The 17,487-nt window shown below is 47.9% G+C and overlaps 1 protein-coding gene across 4 annotated transcripts in view; it reads right to left on the reverse strand.

The window, feature by feature from the left end:
- The window catches only part of PRC1 (protein regulator of cytokinesis 1), a 626,832-nt gene that overhangs the window by 420,382 nt on the left and 188,963 nt on the right, over positions 1-17,487 (reverse strand). For all 4 annotated transcript variants that reach the window (XM_069625201.1, XM_069625203.1, XM_069625202.1 and 1 more), the window contains exon 5: positions 79-249. In XM_069625201.1, coding sequence (XP_069481302.1) covers positions 79-249 — 171 coding nt within the window. The remainder of the gene's footprint in view (positions 1-78; positions 250-17,487) is intronic.

The following is a 17,487-nucleotide window of genomic DNA, read 5'->3' on the forward strand; positions in this document are numbered from 1 at the left end:
ATAAAAAAAGGTTAAAACAATCGAAAAAACACATGACAGCTGACCACTTCGGCAAAGCCTTCAAATAAATAATTCTACCTGTAACAGCAACACCTGAAGGGCAGCTATATTTTCTGTTGAAAGGCAGAATGACTCTTCATCCTCACAGACAACGTCCCGTTCAAAACTGGTATCAGGAATGCGGTCCAATTCTTCCATGCACAAAATAATTTGCTTCTTTGTATTCACAAACTCTGCCCTGCGCCGATCCTGCACAACAGAAATCCAAGATACCCATAAAAACCTTTAAAAACGAGGGAACAGATTGAAATTGGAGTTCAGGGGGGGCAGGCAGTCAGCATTTGGTATCAATTTCAATCAGAAATGGCGAGAACAGTTTAAAACACTAGTGAATCATCTTAGAATCGCTCCTTCCCAATACTTTTGTAATGTGTGTGTGCGCGCGCGCTTTACACTGGGGCCAAACAGCAACTTAGGGGTAGACAAAAAGGGAACTCTCTGGCTCAAGATAACAAATAGCTGAGCATTGAACCCCCCCCTGCCTCCTCCCTCCCCCACAGACCCACTTACAACATTTCACATCCAATGGCTCCTACTGGTAGGACACTTTAGGAGGCAACAAAATCACAAATGGACATGGGTATGTAGGAGAGAGGTCTTCAACTAGGAGAATAGTAGTCCTTAAGTGACTAGCTCAAGTTCTTGACCCTAGTCCACTCATGAGAGCAAGCATTTAATTGCACATCAGATAGTGTCTAGCAAATCTTGATATCAGATCAGTAGGGTGGGTCAGGACATTGTCATGCATAAAGAAACTGGCCTTTGAAGAGACATTTTTCTAAAGTCGAACTAAGGTACTCAGAAGCAGACATCTGAGGCAGTACATAAAGCCACCCTTAGTATAAGGCTGTACCACCTGAGAATATTCGGTAGAGTACACAGAGTAGCCAGGCTTATCTTGGGAGGGAGATGGCTGTAGTTTGTTACAAAGAAAATTGTAGCATACATATGGTCCAAAGAAAGACTATGTATTGTAAAATTAAAGGGTTTATTTAAATACAATTAGACCAAGATAATTCCTCGGTTAAGAAATATAACAAACAATCATAAAAACCAACTCAATACCTATGGTATGCAAACCAAGGTATAACATTATTTAGAGGAGCCAGAAGCAAGTCAAGGTGAGTCGAACCTATGGTTATACATTCAGGATAGTGATCTATTATTATTGGGGAATAAGACCAGGTTAGATATACTCAGACTACAATCAGTATTTCAAGGATAGTTGACCCTGTCAATCATGCAGCAACGCAGTTATGAAAATCACCTAATAAACCAAAACTGTTGCACGTATACACCTTGCAACATTACTTTTGAAAACTTGTTTCAGAGCTAGTAAAATCAACTCCTACTTTCTGGAGGGGGCCTTAAGCTACAAGTATACACTAACTATTTTTGAATGTACCAAGTCATTCAAGGAAAGCCAAACCCAGGGTTACAAGTCCAGCAGCTAATCAAGGCAAGTAAAACCGTATAATTTTAAGAGGGGCTACAAGCAACTCATAAGAAAAGTATTAACTTCCAGGCGGTTTTAGATCTGTATAGAGCAGGGAAAGCAAAAGCCACTGCTACACTTTAAGAATCACAGTGTTATTCAAGGTAGGTAAAACCCCATCGGTAAGCTTTTACACTCATTCAGTTCAGACTATAAAAAAAGCCAGTACCAATACTTTCAGAAGGGGGGAAACCATTCAAAGTTATTATACACTTTTTAGAGGGGCAGAATGCAACTCAAAAGGTAAGCATAAACTTAAAGGACACTTTGTAACTTCTTTCACAGAGCTAGTTACCACACTAACCTCCTCAGCAAATACTTTTACACTTGTTCTACTTTCAAGGCAGAATCCTCATCTTAGCAAGTCCTTCCTAGTCTACAGCATGAATTTCTCGGATGGAGAAGAGCGGTCCTAGTGGTCTAGGTTCCAGCTGTATGCAGGTCAGGACAGGTTTCCATTGCAGGAAAGTCAAAGTTTCAGAGGAGATTTTAAACAAGTATTAGCATCCGAGTTAAAGTGTTCAGGACTTCACAGAAGGCTCCCTATACCCGTTCCAGCATTAGACCTGGCATTTTTCCCATACCACTTGCACAACCACACAAATCACCCACTCCGCCTCACAGGGTGCACACCAGACTTAAGGTAGTATTGCCCAAGCCCACAAAGTACCTTGGGAGAAAAGAGCTTCAGGGTGGATGCCTTCAGGATGCAACAGCACAGGACCCCGGTCCCTGCATTCTTGATCTGGAGAAGACAGCAATTGACACAGGATGGGAACTTGCAGCAGCGGTCAGAGGAGGCTTCCAGCAAAGGACTCGTCACGCTTCCTCACTGCTCTGTGGATATGGTGCCTTTTTATAGCAGCCAGATGAACTAATATCGCTGGTCTGAGTCTCTTCACTCTCAGTCCTGACCTCTGGCGAGGGGACTTCAGGAATTAAAATCGTGTCTCTGGAGATCCAGCAGGAGTAAAGTTTCAGTGAAGTTCAGACTTCAGAAGGCTGTGCACTGCAGTCAGGTTCGAGGTCCCAGGGTATTGGAGGTTTGCAATCAAGCAAGGGGGCAGCACGTCATGGGATGGCTCAAAATGCAACGTCTTTTCTTAATCTTCCTCTTTGGAATCAGCTCCAGTGGTCGACTTGTCAGCAGCTTCCAGGATCGGAGTCTATCAGGAACTACAAACCAACTTCTGCATGCAATGCAATTTACATAAAGGGGCAGTCTGGCAGCAGCCCACACGCCCCACCCCACCCCACTGGGACTTTGTTCATTTCCTGCAACGTGAAAGAAAGGGCTGTAGAGTTTTGGACTCCTCCCTCGCTTCCTGCCTTATCACTCTGAAGCAGAGGTGGGTAATCAAAAGAAATCCAAGCTGAAGACTAAACCTCCACCAAGGTCGTTCCCGCCAAGAATGGCAGATGACATCAGAAACAAGTAAACGAGAAATGGAAAAAAGGGAGCCCACCATTGTAGCAGAATGGTGGCCCTTCTGTGCATTACTGAGGCGGATATAACGTCCTGCAAGTAATAAGACTAAAAAGGGTGCCAAGGTAAAAGCACTGCCATCAGAACTTCAAGTAAACTTGCAATTGTAACAAACGTTACCAGGTAAGTATGAAAGGGGATACATTGCATCTCCCAGCATTCCACATAAGGTGGGGTGTGCTGGCTCACTTAAATCAATCTAAAGCCAGGCGAATCCCATTTTACTTCTTGGGAACAGTAGTTCACCCAAGAAATAAGAAAATTAAAAGTATTTAAACTGTGTGCTGCCATAGTACATTACAGTTAATCCAAACTTCTAGGAAACTATGGAGAGACAAAAATGTCACCCATAAAAAAAGCAAAAAACTAGGTGAGGGGAAAGCGATTCCAATTCTCCTAAGGACATGGTCAAATAATTACCAAGTCCAATCAAAATGTTCTGCAGTTGACGGGTCAGGAACTTTCATCACTGAAATGAAAATCTTACCCAACATGGGAGGGAAGCAGCTTCCTTTGAATTTCATAGATGCCAAAAGTCAGAAGGGAGCGGTGAGCAGTCAGCGGACAGTCAGCCATGAAGTTACACTCATTGTTATATCATCTTGGATACTGGAGATCCTATAAGTCAGCCCCCCTCCCCTGCCCACAACACTACTATGTCTGCACCTATATCAGAGATGTCTACTTCAGCCACTGATAGCTAAGAGGAGCACACAGCACACGAGACCCCCTCAAGCCACACCCAGACTGACTGCCAATCTTAATTGTGCACTGGTCAATGCACGATCGCTACCAGCCCACGCCCTGGATAGCCATGACCTCATTATCAAGGACAACCTTGACATCTTGATAACATCAGAACCCTGGCTCAATGAAGGCTCTGGTCCTGAACACTCACGCACCATTCCCACAGGGTACAAGATGTTCAGACGAAACCGTACTCCGACGCGGTGGAGTTGCCCTTATCGCTAGTGAAACCCTATCAGGGACTATCAGGGAGGTCGAAGGGCAACATGGTCACAACTGTGACTAGCTCCTTCTCAAAATCAACCTCTCCCAGAACTGCACCATTACCGTGCACATTATCTATTGACCTCTGGGTCCCATCGCTGAATTCCAGGAGACCCTCGTGCTCTCCCTGTCGACAACATTAAAAAGACCTCAAGTCTTGCTCCTGGGCGACCTGAATCTTGGCCTTCAACCCAAGGACTCCCATGCCAACTCCCTGGATAAAGCCCCATCCACCTTGGGTTTCTCTCAATCTCTGGACCTACCCACGTCCAAGGATACACCTGGGACTGGATCAGTCATCACAACTGTACTGTCCAAGTAACTGCCAACACCACGATTCCATGGTCTGACCACCACTATATTCAATTTGACCTTAATACTAAAAAAGGGTCGTCGAAACCTGTAATTGCCATGTCCAGCGGCCCTCGCTAGAAGCTCACGTCAACTGACTGCAGAAAACATTGCTCCCTTTCTTATGATTTCTGCTCTGCAGCCTCCCTTCCCTAATGACCCTGACTTTCTAGCTAGCACCTTTAAACACATCGTCCCCCAAGCTGTTGACGCGATTGCTCCTCTCTCCCTAAAGAACGCCAAAAAAGTTACACTCCAACACCTGGTTCTCCCGGAAGCTGCTTGAACCAACGATCCAAGAAAAGGTCTGCACTCTCTGCCTGGAAAACCAACCCCTCTGAAGCCACTAGGAGTGCCTTCAAGGCCATTTCCAAAGCCTACAAAGCCAACATAATCCAGGCCAAAACTACCTCATTCAATTCAGGAATTAATAATGCCAAATCAGGGTCTAAAGAAATCCTCACCATCTTTAGAGAGTTGGAAAAACCATCCACTCCTCCCCCCACTCTTCATAAGGACGAAAGGTGGTGCAACAGTATTCAGTCTGCCATGCTGGATAAGCTCAATACCCTGCAAACTAAAATCCGTGGCCATCAAAAAGCACTTGCCCTCCTCATAGCCAACCTGCACAGGAACACGCCCACGGTCACCAAATCGAATCCCTCCATGCCATTCGACTTTAAAAATATGACTGCATTAGAAGTAATTTCCCTGCTCAAATCCATCAAACCATCTAACTGTAAGGGTGTGGCCTGTCCAGCCCAACCTCTCAAAGACTCGGCCCCCATCCTCACCCCTTTCCTTACTACCTTCATCAATTCATCCTTCCAGTCTGGCCACGTCCCAACTGGACGCCTGGGTATGCCCGCTCCTTAAAAACCATCCCTTGACCCAACGGTTCCGGGGAACTACAGGCCCATCACCACAGTCCCATTCCTTCTAAAAAAAATGTGGATAAAGCAGCCTACCTGGAAGTCCAAAAATGCCTAGAAGACAACCGTCTCCTCGGCCTGCGACAGTCTGGCTTCCGCCCACGACATGGCACCGAAACGGCTCTTCTAGAGCTAGAAAAACAAATAGACGATCTCAGCGACACAGGCAAACATGCGCTCCTTCTGCTCAGACTTATCTGCAGCTTTCGACTTGGTGGATCACAACACCCTTTGCCGCCATCTCGCTACTGCGGCAAACTTCTCCTCGAAGGCATGTGCCTGGATCACATCCCGTCTTCAAGAGAGGGCCATGAAAGTCTATTCTGACTTAGCAAGTGCTACGCCTAGCCACATCAAATGTGGAGTCCCACAAGGATCCTGCATTGCGCCCACTCTCTAACCTTTTCACGAGGCCTTTGTTCAGAATCCTTGACTCCCTGTGCATCTCGTACACCAACTATGCGGATGACACAGGTGCTTATCCCCCCTTACTGGAGGCTACGATGCACATATGAACACCCTCACTACTATCTATTCCATGATCCAATCTTGGATGGCAGATAATGGGCTATGCCTTAATAGTGAGAAAACAACTTCTGTAAATCGGTTCACCCACCACCCTGGGTAATCTTGATAAGCAGTGCATGTCCTTCACTGTCAATATACCCATCAAGGTAACCCACAACATCAAGAACCTTGGAGTCTACCTAGACTCGGATATGACCATGGATGGACCGGTCAATGCTATTGCCTCCTTGTCGGCCTACTACTCCAAGTTCTCAACGCAGCTAGACCCTTATCTCCCCAGAATTGCCTTACCATTGCTAGGGCAATAATCAGATCTAGGCTTGACTATTGCAATGCCCTCCTCGTAGGGACTTCATATACAAATTTGGCTAAACTCCAACTGGTTCAGAAGAACGCCCTCAGGGCGGCCACAGGAACATTGAGGAAAGACCACATCTCTGAATTGAGGAGGCAGGCTCATTGGCTCCCTGTCAAAGAGAATTGTCTTTAAAACCCTCTCCCTCATGCATAAATGCCTCCATGATCTTGCACCCGCCTACCTGATCCAAAGAATTGCCAAACATACCGCCCCATAGACCTCTGAAAAAGGGCTACTCTAACATGATTACCACTCCCAAGACACGAAGAGTCCGTGCTAGGGGCCCTTGCTTTCCCACGATGGCCTCTTCTCACTCACCTAAAGGATGAGCGAGTCCCACCTAGCATTCCACAAAGAAATCAAAACTAAGCTTTTTGTCTGAATGTTGCATTACTTTCATCTCTCCGGATTGTGGTCGACGCAAGCTGCTGGAGAAATGCTGCACGCTAGCCTGTTAATGAAGACTGTTGTAATGACGGATATTGTTGAATCGATGCGTTGTATGTAACTGTGAACCTCATCTGTCACCTATGTTGTCATTACTAATGTAGCTTGAATCAAGAGGCCACCTTGGTCGCATGTAACCACCTAATCAAGTTTCTTACCAACTTCATGCAACAGCGCCTCGATGCCTCTGGGCTGTAAGTGCGCTATACAAATAAAGAAATATATGAGGGCCACACAAGGAAATGGCCCTGTTGAGGCTATGAATGTCTGCTCTGTCTGAAAGTGAAGTTCTTGGACCTCTATAGTTCAAGTCGATGGCTTGGACCTCTTTGAAAAAGCAGCTTTTTGGATGGGTTGCTCGGGTCTTTGCAGTTGCTCCATAAGCACGTTTGTTCAAATGTGTAGGTGTTAAACATAACTGGCCATGGCAACTGTACATTTTTAGTAACGTAAGCTATTAAGAGGGTGGTGCGGGTCCAAGGAGACCACTCAAGATATGGTAAGCTTGAACCCGATCAAGAACTTTTGCAGTAGACTGTCCTTCAGAGGACCATTAAGCCCTTTAGCACAAAGTACTCTGAAGAGCCATATTGGTTCCTCTGTAAAAGGTATTCTACCCACAAACAACCCCGAGTGTCTGAAGAGGAATGCATCCGCTTTCTATCCCCATCTTACCCCTTGATCATTTTCTTCGAAGGAACCTGGGATTTAAAACCAAAAAGGTGGTACAAAACGATTGTTAAACTTAGTAGAGCAGTCTTGGCTGCATTCGGGGAAGAAGGCCGGAGGATAGGTAAAGTTAGTCCCAATAGCTAACCAAGGAAATTACAGGAAGGAAACTCACAGGTTGGTCATATTTTTGGTAAAAGTCCCCCACGCCCCCCCCCCCCCCCAAATAAAGTGGGACAACGCCTCTCTGACCCTGCTTTAAGAGGATTTTCCATTCCTAAAACCAAAAACGAAGGATCTATTTTCAGGATGTCAAAATCAAAACCGTCCTGTGTCCAAAAGTTCATTTCTGACCCTGCCACTATAAACTAAGGTGAAAAGGGAAGCGCCTTTAACCTTAGGCGATTGAAGAAAGTTTGTAAATGAAGAATAAACGGCTCCAACAAAAAGTTCTCAAAGGGTGAAAAGCCTTGTCTCCAGGGGGTGGCCTCCTTACCCTGAAATTCTCAATACAAATAATTTGGTCTAACAGGTTTGTGTGGGTGCAAATTCACCCCAGAGTGATAGAAATTAAAAGGCCATGCAAGGCCCCGATTGTGAGAGTAAAACTGGTTAATGGGCAAGACCCATTAGAACATGCAGGCCTGTTCAAAAATTTGTTTTCAAACATGAAGCCTAGTGAATTAACGAAATTACACCTCCCTCAACTTTACCAAAATGGAAAGGCACTCTGCTGAACGAGAGTGCCTTCGAACGGAAAACTACTCAAGGTGCCCAATGCATTCCAAAAGATGTGTTGCTGCAAATCTCAACTCCATAGACTGGGAAAAAGCACATTTGGCTGAGAAAAGACAGATAACTGCATGTTTCATAGAAGTTATGCAATACAAGACTGATCTGTAAATCTAAGTGAATCCAAGTGACATTTCATTGACACGAATAAAAACACGTTGTCCAACAAAGAAACTGACATTAAACGGAAAAGCTTATTTGGAGTTTTAACATTGACACCAGTTTGCCATGTAAAATTGCAGCCTATGTGTGAACAATACAGAAGGGAGTCATGTCTTCAACTATTATATTAAGGAAATACCTTATATATGTGGACAGAAGGCCCAGAGGCAATGTACATCTTATTCCTCATAACTGTGACTGCAGCTTGCTGCTGCAGCTACCCCCACTGAACTGCTGGGCCGTGTATCTGGATTTCTGACCCCCGGTGACCCTTGGCTGAGGCCCACCAAAAAACAGGCCTGTTCCAGTCAAATCCAAAGAAATACAACAGTTTTTAGATCATAACTGTGGAAGGGTCAGATAAGGCAGCCAACAGAACAAGCCTTTCTAGACTGTCATGGCCCCAATAAACTGCCTCTCAGAGAATCCTAATAGAACTTCAAAGACTGTATGAACCATCAACATAGATAAACAGATATCCAAGCTAGGTCTTGGGAGGATCGCTCAGGGGCAAACGTGCTTGCCTTGGAAAAAAGAGGACACTGAGCAACACAGGTTCGATCCCCGGGTCTGTGCTTAGAAACCTCTGGGCATTAAGCACGTTATAAATAACCTTTCATGTGACTTGCAAAAAATGAAACCGTTAGGGGGTGATCTTAATGGGAAACCGGATTCTACTTTATTAATGTATTGCCATTCAAATAACATGGGACATGTTTTCATTAATAGGAAACCTGTGCACCGTATTGGGCTCATTCAGAACTCATTTCTTAACGTCAGTTCTATGTATATATTAACAATATGCAATGCGTGCGATTTGAGTTAGAGATGGAAATGGGGTTGTGACACTCGTATAAATCAGACAAATCAAAGCTTGGTGAACTGACAGAGGAAAAAAATGTGTTTTGTGAAGTAAGAGGTTAATAACTATTTCAGCTCATTAATAAACTACGATAAATGATAGATCCACAGGAAGGTCGTGCCGCGATCATATTAATGTCCCTAGACCCGTCAGATTATAGAATCCCAAAATATGTACTTTGTTGTAGTTATCTGAAAATTGCAAAAAGTTGTCATGATTTTCTGAGAAAACTAAAATGTAACTTAATGTCATTTTGAAACGATGCATTTCGCTCCTTCCCTTATTATCCATAAGCCAGACCTCCTAAACCCCTTGCCCTATAGGTTGGCAGGGGCCAGATTGGTGGGAGGGAAAGGAAAATGAATGTCCAATCCAAAGCGTGGGAAAATTCATAATTTGATGTGTCATGATGTTAGGGAGAGTGCTCAGAAATGTGCCAATTCCCCCTACCTTGGAGACCCCCAGCAACTTTGCTGGATTTTGAGGGCTTGATTTTTTTTTTTTTAAACCTGGAGAGTGAGACCCTTTTCCCAATCATGTATTTTAATGCGATTTCAGAGCAATGGGTTTCTTTTGATTATGGAGCCTAACAAACTCCATAGGCATCATCTGTTACATTGTGTCACAGCACCTTTAGTGCAGCGACACAAGGAAGTCTTATATTTCCCCCAGGTTTAAATACCTTATCTGGGATAAACTACTGTTTCCCAGAGCAGTAAAGTGAAATTGAGTTTACTTACATTTGTAACTTTCTAGACCCAGCACACACCATCTTACAATAGGATGCTGGAGGGGTTACCTAGTATCCCTCTGGTCCAACTTCTCTTGTAACATTTTTATGTTACCCTTTATTCACTGAATAGCTGGTGGCAGTGGTTTCGTTTTTACTAGCGTGGTGTGCATTTACCGTGGGCTGCGTTTGAAACTCCCTGTGCTTAGTCCACTAGGAGACCCAAATACACTCTGATTGGCTGGGTGACCAACAGCTAGACTGGAATGAAAGGGAGAGATCTGTATAAAAGGGGAGTCTTTTGGCTTGGAAGGCAGGGTCGACCACTGGACAAAGGAATCGAAGAAGAACAAGAGGACGCCTGCTGCAACTCCTGGACCTTTGGTTTGCCCGCTGAAGCCCTGCTGCTGTGCTGAAACACCAAGTTCGCATCAACAGAAGCCCCTGCAAGGAAGACTTCACCCCTTGAGTTGGTGGGACCAAATCAACTCCAAAGTAAGCCACCTGGACATCCTTTTCGGAGCTGGTTGAATTTCCACAGAGTTGCTGCAAGAAACAGAGCCAGGGAGAGGAACACCAGTTTGTGGGCGTTGCTTTTAAGTTGGCCAAGAACTCCAGAAAGATCCTCCGGACTCCCAGGAAGCAGGAGGACTGACTGAGCCTGAGCCCCCTCAGAGTACTGGACCCCAGAAGCAAGGAAAGTCCATCTCAACAGCCAGGAACCGCAGTGTTGCTATTTGCAGTAGACACAAGGAGCTGAAACACTGAACAGCCACTGAAAGTGAAGTTTGCCAGTTGCAGGTTTTGACCGTGCCGGAGCAGTGCAGGAGTCACGACGTCCTCTTGTCCCCACGACTGAGGCCCAGCAACAGTGAGATCTGCAGAGCTGCACAGCAACAGGAATCATCTGCCACATCTTTTCTTCATTTTAAAAAGGTACTGTATGGAGTCTAAGAGAATTTACCTCTTGCTGTAGAGTTGCTTGCATCTTCTACTCACAAGTCTAACAGCTTGTGGCCCTGCATTTATTCATCTTTTTCTTCAAAGACTTCTGAAACATTGTGCAAAGACTTTTCTACTTAGCAAATAAGTGCTTCAGCCCATATAGACTCTTGCCTATTGACTTTGGCTTAGCCCGTTTCAACTGAATGATTGTTATTGGGGGATCTGAACGTATTGGCGTGCTTAAATATTTCTGGCATCTTGTTTCCTCCAATAACCTTTCCCTTTTGACTTGCTCTTAACTATTTCTGAATGCCAACAGTAATACATTAATGTCAACAGCACCCTAGTAATTGAAGTCACCTGTGGGTGTAGGTCTCGGCTGTAAAAAGCAATGGAGTACCTGGCCCAGGAGTCCTTCAGGACAAACTGCTTAGCACCCCAAAAGGGGAAACGAAGGGAAAGGAAAAGAACAAAATGGTTCCTGTGGAGAAGACTGTTGGTGGTTTGTTTCTCTAAAATTAGTCAAGGCTGACCTACCATTATGTTTTTGCATGGAAATGTCAAATTGAGATGCTAAAAAGTGTATGCCACCTATACATGCCAATAAACACTTAAAAATAAATGCCATCCCAAATGGGTATTTACTGATTCTGAACTTAAGAGTGTATAATTTTGAGGTATGTGTGTGGTGTTTTACAGTGCGCCATCTGAAGAAGGCTTACATGAACTGACTGGTAAATAAATTAACCATTGTTTCATCAAAACCTTGTATGTAAGTGTTTGCTTGAATACTTGTCACTGTGAACCTCTAACTCCCCTACAGCTCACATTACCACTCTTTAGATAAGTCTGGCTACTCTCCTCCACACTACCAACCTGTGTAGTACAGACTTATACCGAAGGTTGGGCTGCTATTGCCAGGAGGTCAGGGTTATTGTAGTGCACCCCAAGGGTAGATGCTTAGAGAAAAGAGAATTGCGATAGGAAAACTTTAAAAACAGTCAAAGGTTTATTTATGTGTTAATATGCAGAGAGATACCACGTGTTCTGATTTGAAATTCAATCCGTGTTGTTGCAATTGATAGTTTAAGACATGCATGTCAGTCTATATATGCCAGTCAAATCCATATGTGATTACTGTGTTGTGCCACAGAGTTGGTGAAGCCATTATCAATTGTGTATATTTAAATAAAAATATATTTCTATGCACTGGGCTGGTTCCCGGCTTATTGGTGACAGGGGGTACAAGCAGAGTGGTATTATACAGGTTGCCAACCTGTCCAAGTTTGAATCGGCTAAGCACTTTGTTCTGCGACACCTTGATTGAGAGGGGTGTGGGAATTCCCAGAGTTGAGTGACCGCAATAAAGCCCAGAACAACAATATTTTAGAGTTAAAAGAGCCAAGAGCATCATTGAACAGCTAAACAATGAGTTGGAAACACAGCAACAAGAAAATGCAGAGCGTGAAATGCCGTTTCCTGCACTACAAGATGAGCATAGTGTGCAGAAAATATGAGCACACTGCAACACAAGCAAAATGACCCGGCTGCTCATAATAGTCTGTTTGGAGGACATTATCGCATTCCAATCACAAATAAAAATTGAAAACTGAAAATAGTAATTTATGAAAGGGATTGAATCCCAAGGTGATTTTGATAAGATGCACCAAGATCTAAACACCTCGAAACAGAAAAAAACATTTAAGGATGAAGAAAGACCTATTGAACCAAAAGAATAGTGTCTTTTCTCAGGAAGTGCGTCAGTTAAAGATGGATGCAAAGAAAAGGGAGTCACGTTCTCAGGAACGGACTGGCATTAAGCGAGAAAATGCAGAATTAATGGAGCGTGTGAAGCAAGCAGAGTCTAACCTATTGTAGGCAACAGTGTAGAAATGCACAAGAAATTTGTTTTTGAAAATAAAACGATCTGAATATGCACGCAAAATGCAAGCCTCAAAATGAAAAGGAGTCTAACTACAAAGAAATCAAGGGACACAAAAAAAAAGGAACAAGTTACTTACCTGTAACTGTTGTTCTCCAGCATGGGTCTGCATGGATTCACATGCTCATGAATATTCCCCGTCGTCAGGCTGGGAATCCTCGGTAAAGAAAAAAATCAGTATCAGTTTTGTTTCTGATCGATCTTTCGCAGTAGTAACCAATCACTGATCTCTGCGTCATACTGACCACAGGCAATGACTGCCCTCTACCTAAGCCCCGCCTCTGGCAGCCATCTTCAGATTTGGTAGCACGTGAAGTGGCAGTATGACCAAGTGAAGAGCCGCAGAGGGGTAGGCGGGAGGGTTCGCATGTGAATCCATGCCAGACCCATGCTGGAGAACAACAGTTACAGGTAAGTAACTTGTTCCTTCTCCAGCATGGGGTCTGGCATGGATTCACATGCTCATGAATAAAGAATACATAGCAGTACACACATGCACAACCACGGGAGGTGGCAAAGGCTCAACATTAAGCATTACATCAAACTCAACAATAAGCAATTCTTACCTCCTCACCAGGCTCACCTTAGGCGAACAGGTTGTGCAGCACTGCTTGGCCGACCCTGGACTCCTCCCTGGAATCCCGATCGACGCAGTAGAATTTCGTGAAGGTGTGCGTCGACCTCCACGTAGCAGCCCTGCAGATGTCCAGCAAGGGCACACCAGATAGGAACGCCGTGGTAGCTGCGATCGCTCTGGTGGAATGGGCTCTCGGACGGCCAGGCAGCGGTCGGTTTGCCAACCGATGACAGTACATGATACAGCCGGAGAGCCATCTGGAAATGGAAGCATTCGAGAGAGCCTTCCCCTGATTGACAGGTCCAAAGTTCACAAAGAGTTGTGACGTCTTCCGAAAACACTTTGTGCGGTCCACGTAGAACTTCAGCGCTCTAGCCACATCCAGCGAGTGCAAAGTCCTTTCAGCCGGCGACGAAGGCGACGGGAAGAAAACAGGCAACACCAAGGGTTCGTTGAGGTGGAAGTCAGGCGGCACCTTGGGAATGAAAGAGGGGTGCGTCCTGAGCACTACCCTCGTGTCGTGAAAAGTCAAGTACGGGGCCTTGCAGGAAAGGGCCTGGATCTCTCCCACCCGTCGTGCGGAGGTGATGGCCGCAAGAAACGCTGTTTTCCACGACAAGAACTTCAACGGAGCCGAGTGCAGAGGCTCGAACGGAGGTCCCATGAGCTTGGTCAGCACCACGTTGAGCTCCCACGCCGGGGCCGGAGAACTTCACCAGCGGGAACAATCTGAACAGTCCCTTCATGAACTCTTTCACCAGACGATGAGACCACAAAGACGTCCACCTCGTGGTTCTGGTGTATCGGGAGATCACAACAAGATGAATCTTGGACGCGTGCGCCAGTCCAGCCTTGGCCAGCGTCAGTAGGTACGGCAGTACTTGGGGAGCCGTAATCCGTAGAGGGTTAATCTTCTGTGCGTGGCACCAGACAGAGAACCTCTTCCATTTGTGTCCGTAGCATTTAAGAGTTGAGGACGCCCTGGCCTTTGCAAGAACCTCTCTGCAGTCGGCCGTTATGTCGTATCCTCCAAAATCTAACGCTGCAGGAGCCAGGCCTGCAAGCTCAGCGACTTCGGGTCGTGATGGAGGATGGCGCCTCCTTCCCTGGAGAGAAGATCCGCGTCCACTGGCAGCTTGATTGACGGGGACGCTGACAAGTCCAGAAGGTCCGGGAACCATATCTGCCTCGGCCACGCAGGTGCGACGAGGATCATCCTGCACCGTGACCTCTTGAGCTGGTTGATGAGTCGGACCAGCAATGGCAATGGAAGGAACGCGTATAGAAACAGGCCCTCCCAGGGGAATGAGAAAGCATCGCCCATGCTCCTCGGCTGGGGAAACCTGCTGGCGAACCTCCGGCACTTCGAGTTTGTCGCTGTCGCGAACAGATCGATCTGGGGTGTGCCCCACCGTCGGAAGAGGCGGTCCACTAGATCCTGTCGTAGTTCCCACTCGTGGCACGAGCGCAGCTCCCTGCTGAGTGAGTCGGCGATGGTGTTTTTTATCCCTGCCAGATGAAACGGCACCAGAAACATCCCTTGGGCAACAGCCCAATGCCACAGATCCTGCGCCTCCATGGACAGGGCTGGGGACCTGGTTCCGCCCTGTTTCCTGATGTAGAACATGGTGGTGGTGTTGTCGGTGAAGATCCTCACCACCTTGCCCTTGAGGGATGGAAGAAAGCACCTGAGGGCCCAAAACACTGCACGGAGCTCCAGGACGTTGATATGGAGGGACTTCTCCGTCGGGAGCCAAAGGCCTCTCGCGTGCAGATTTTCGGTGTGCGCTCGTCGAGCAATCCGCTCCTCGAAGCTGCCCGTCGTCTGGATCCAGCGCGCATCCAGGAACTCTTGCAACGCGCGCATCCGGAGCCTGCACAGGCGGATGAGGTAAATGCAAGAAGACATCATTCCGAGGAGGGACTTGATGGACCTCACTCTGGCCCCGTCCGCAACCAGCATCCGCTGCACCTTGCCCAAGATGGCCCTCGTCCTTTCCTCCGACGGAGAGGCCAGAAGCGACACTGTCGAGCTTCGCTCCCAGAAACAGTGCGTCTTGCGCGGGTACCAGTTGGGACTTGGCGTAGTTTATGGAGAATCCCAGGTCCGTGAGAAGTTGGACGGTCCTTGCCGTGTGCTCCACGGCGAGCTCCTTCGTCTTCGCCCGGATGAGCCAGTCGTCCAGGTTGGGGTAGACGTGGATCCCCTCTCGGCGCAGCTGCGCCGCCACCGGTGCGAGGCACTTGGTGAACACCCTGGGTGCCGACCTCAGTCCGAAGGGAAGGGCTCTGAACTGGTAGTGACGCCCTTGGGACACGAACCTGAGAAACTTTCGGTGTCCCTTTAGGATGGGAATATGGAAGTAGGCATCCTCCAAATCCAACGACGACAGGAAATCGCCCTCCTCCAGCTGACCCAGGACGTGTTGGAGGGTGACCATCCGGAACTTCTGTGCCTTGATGAATTTGTTCAGTCGTCGTAGGTCCAGGATGGGACGCCATCCTCCCGTTTTCTACTTCACAAGGAAGTATCTTGAGTAAACTCCGGAGCCCCGAAGCCTCTTTGGGACGAGCTCGATGGCGCCCTTCTTGAGCATCGCCTTTACCTCCAAGAGAGGTTGAGGGACGTGATGTTCTTTCCTGGCCACAGGGGGGACGCGCGGGCACCTCTTTAGAAACTCGAGCGCGTGACCCTGAGCTAGGGCGTCCAGCACCCAACGGTCGGTGGAGATGGACTCCCACACGCTGACGAAACTCGCCAGCCGGCCTCACACCGGGGTGCTTCGGTGGGGGCCTGATCCCACGGCCGGTTCAGTCCTGCTTCGACGAGGCTTTGCCGCCTTGTCCTCCTTTGCGACGACGGCGGGGTCTGCCTGACTTGCCTCGTCCCCTGTAAGCTTCCTGCGACGACGAACGGGCCGCTTGACGGTAGGTGGAAAATCTGCCCCCGGAACCTTTGGAGGCACCCTGTTTGCCTCCGACGCTCCGAAAGGGCGGCCGCCGTTGCCCAAGAGCCCGGGCCGTCTCCGTGTCTGCCTTGATGGCTTGAAGGGAATCGTCCACTGTTTTGCCCAAACAGGTTGTTTCCGTCGAACGGCATGTCCAAAGACTCTGGTCTGCACGTCCTGACGGAAGTCAGTAGCCTTGAGCCATCCACGCCGCCTAAGGCACACGCCGTTGCCCAACTGGCGAAATCCAGTGTCAGCGATGTCCGTCGCAATCGTAATGGCGTGGTCCGATGCCACCTCTCCTTCCTGCAAGATCTCTAGGGCTTCAGCCCTCTTGTCATCCAGTAGGCAGTCCAGCAGGGGGCCCAGTTCGTACCACAACTCCCTGTCGTAGCCTTAATTGTCGTCGCTGCAGACGAGATGACTCTGCGTCCCATCGTATCTAATTTCTTTCCCTCGCCGTCTGGCGGGGAGGTAGACGTAGAGGCTGCGCCCCCCCCCCCTGCTTTCTTCCTGGCCGCCGCGGAGACGACCGAGTAAGGGGTCGGCTGTGCCCGAAGGCATAAGGGGGCCGCGTCCGGGACCCGGTACTTCTCGTACCGATCCCTTCTAGCCGGCGTCGTGGATGGGTTCTTGAGGAGGGCGAGGCCCTCATCCCAAATATCGTCCAGTAGAGGTACAGAGAGGACCGTCTTCCTCTTGGCCTCGCGCCATTGATAAAGGAAACCTTCCTTCTTCTCTTCCGGGCAGAGCTGGAAAAGCTCGGATGCCCTGGCGATCATGGAGTGAAACGATCCAATCTCGTCGGGCGGGGAAGCCCGGGTGGGAGGCGACGACGGCAGATCCTCGTCGTCCGTACCCGTCGCGGCCGTGTCAGTCCCCGTATCATCCCCACGAGTCGTGGACAGGGAGGAGGGCTGAACAGGGCGCGATGGCTGAAAAGGAGGTGGAGGATGAATCCTTCTCTTAGGGGGAGGGCTCCCAGAAGGGCCTGGCTCCGGGTCCCCCGTCGGGAGCGGTTCCTCCGCTGGTGGTAACGGCAGTCTCGTCCTTATCTCCGAGCATAAGGACTGTATAGCCAACAAAATGGCCGCCGAGTTGTCTTGCGGCACTGGTTGAGGGGAGTCCGACGGGCGGTCAGGGGCCCCGTCGGCACCCTCAACGTTATCGTCGTCTCCTACGTCGGGGTCCC

This window comes from Ambystoma mexicanum, chromosome 11 (genome assembly GCF_040938575.1).
Source record: "Ambystoma mexicanum isolate Mex_15411 chromosome 11, UKY_AmexF1_1, whole genome shotgun sequence".
Lineage (NCBI taxonomy): Eukaryota > Metazoa > Chordata > Amphibia > Caudata > Ambystomatidae > Ambystoma > Ambystoma mexicanum.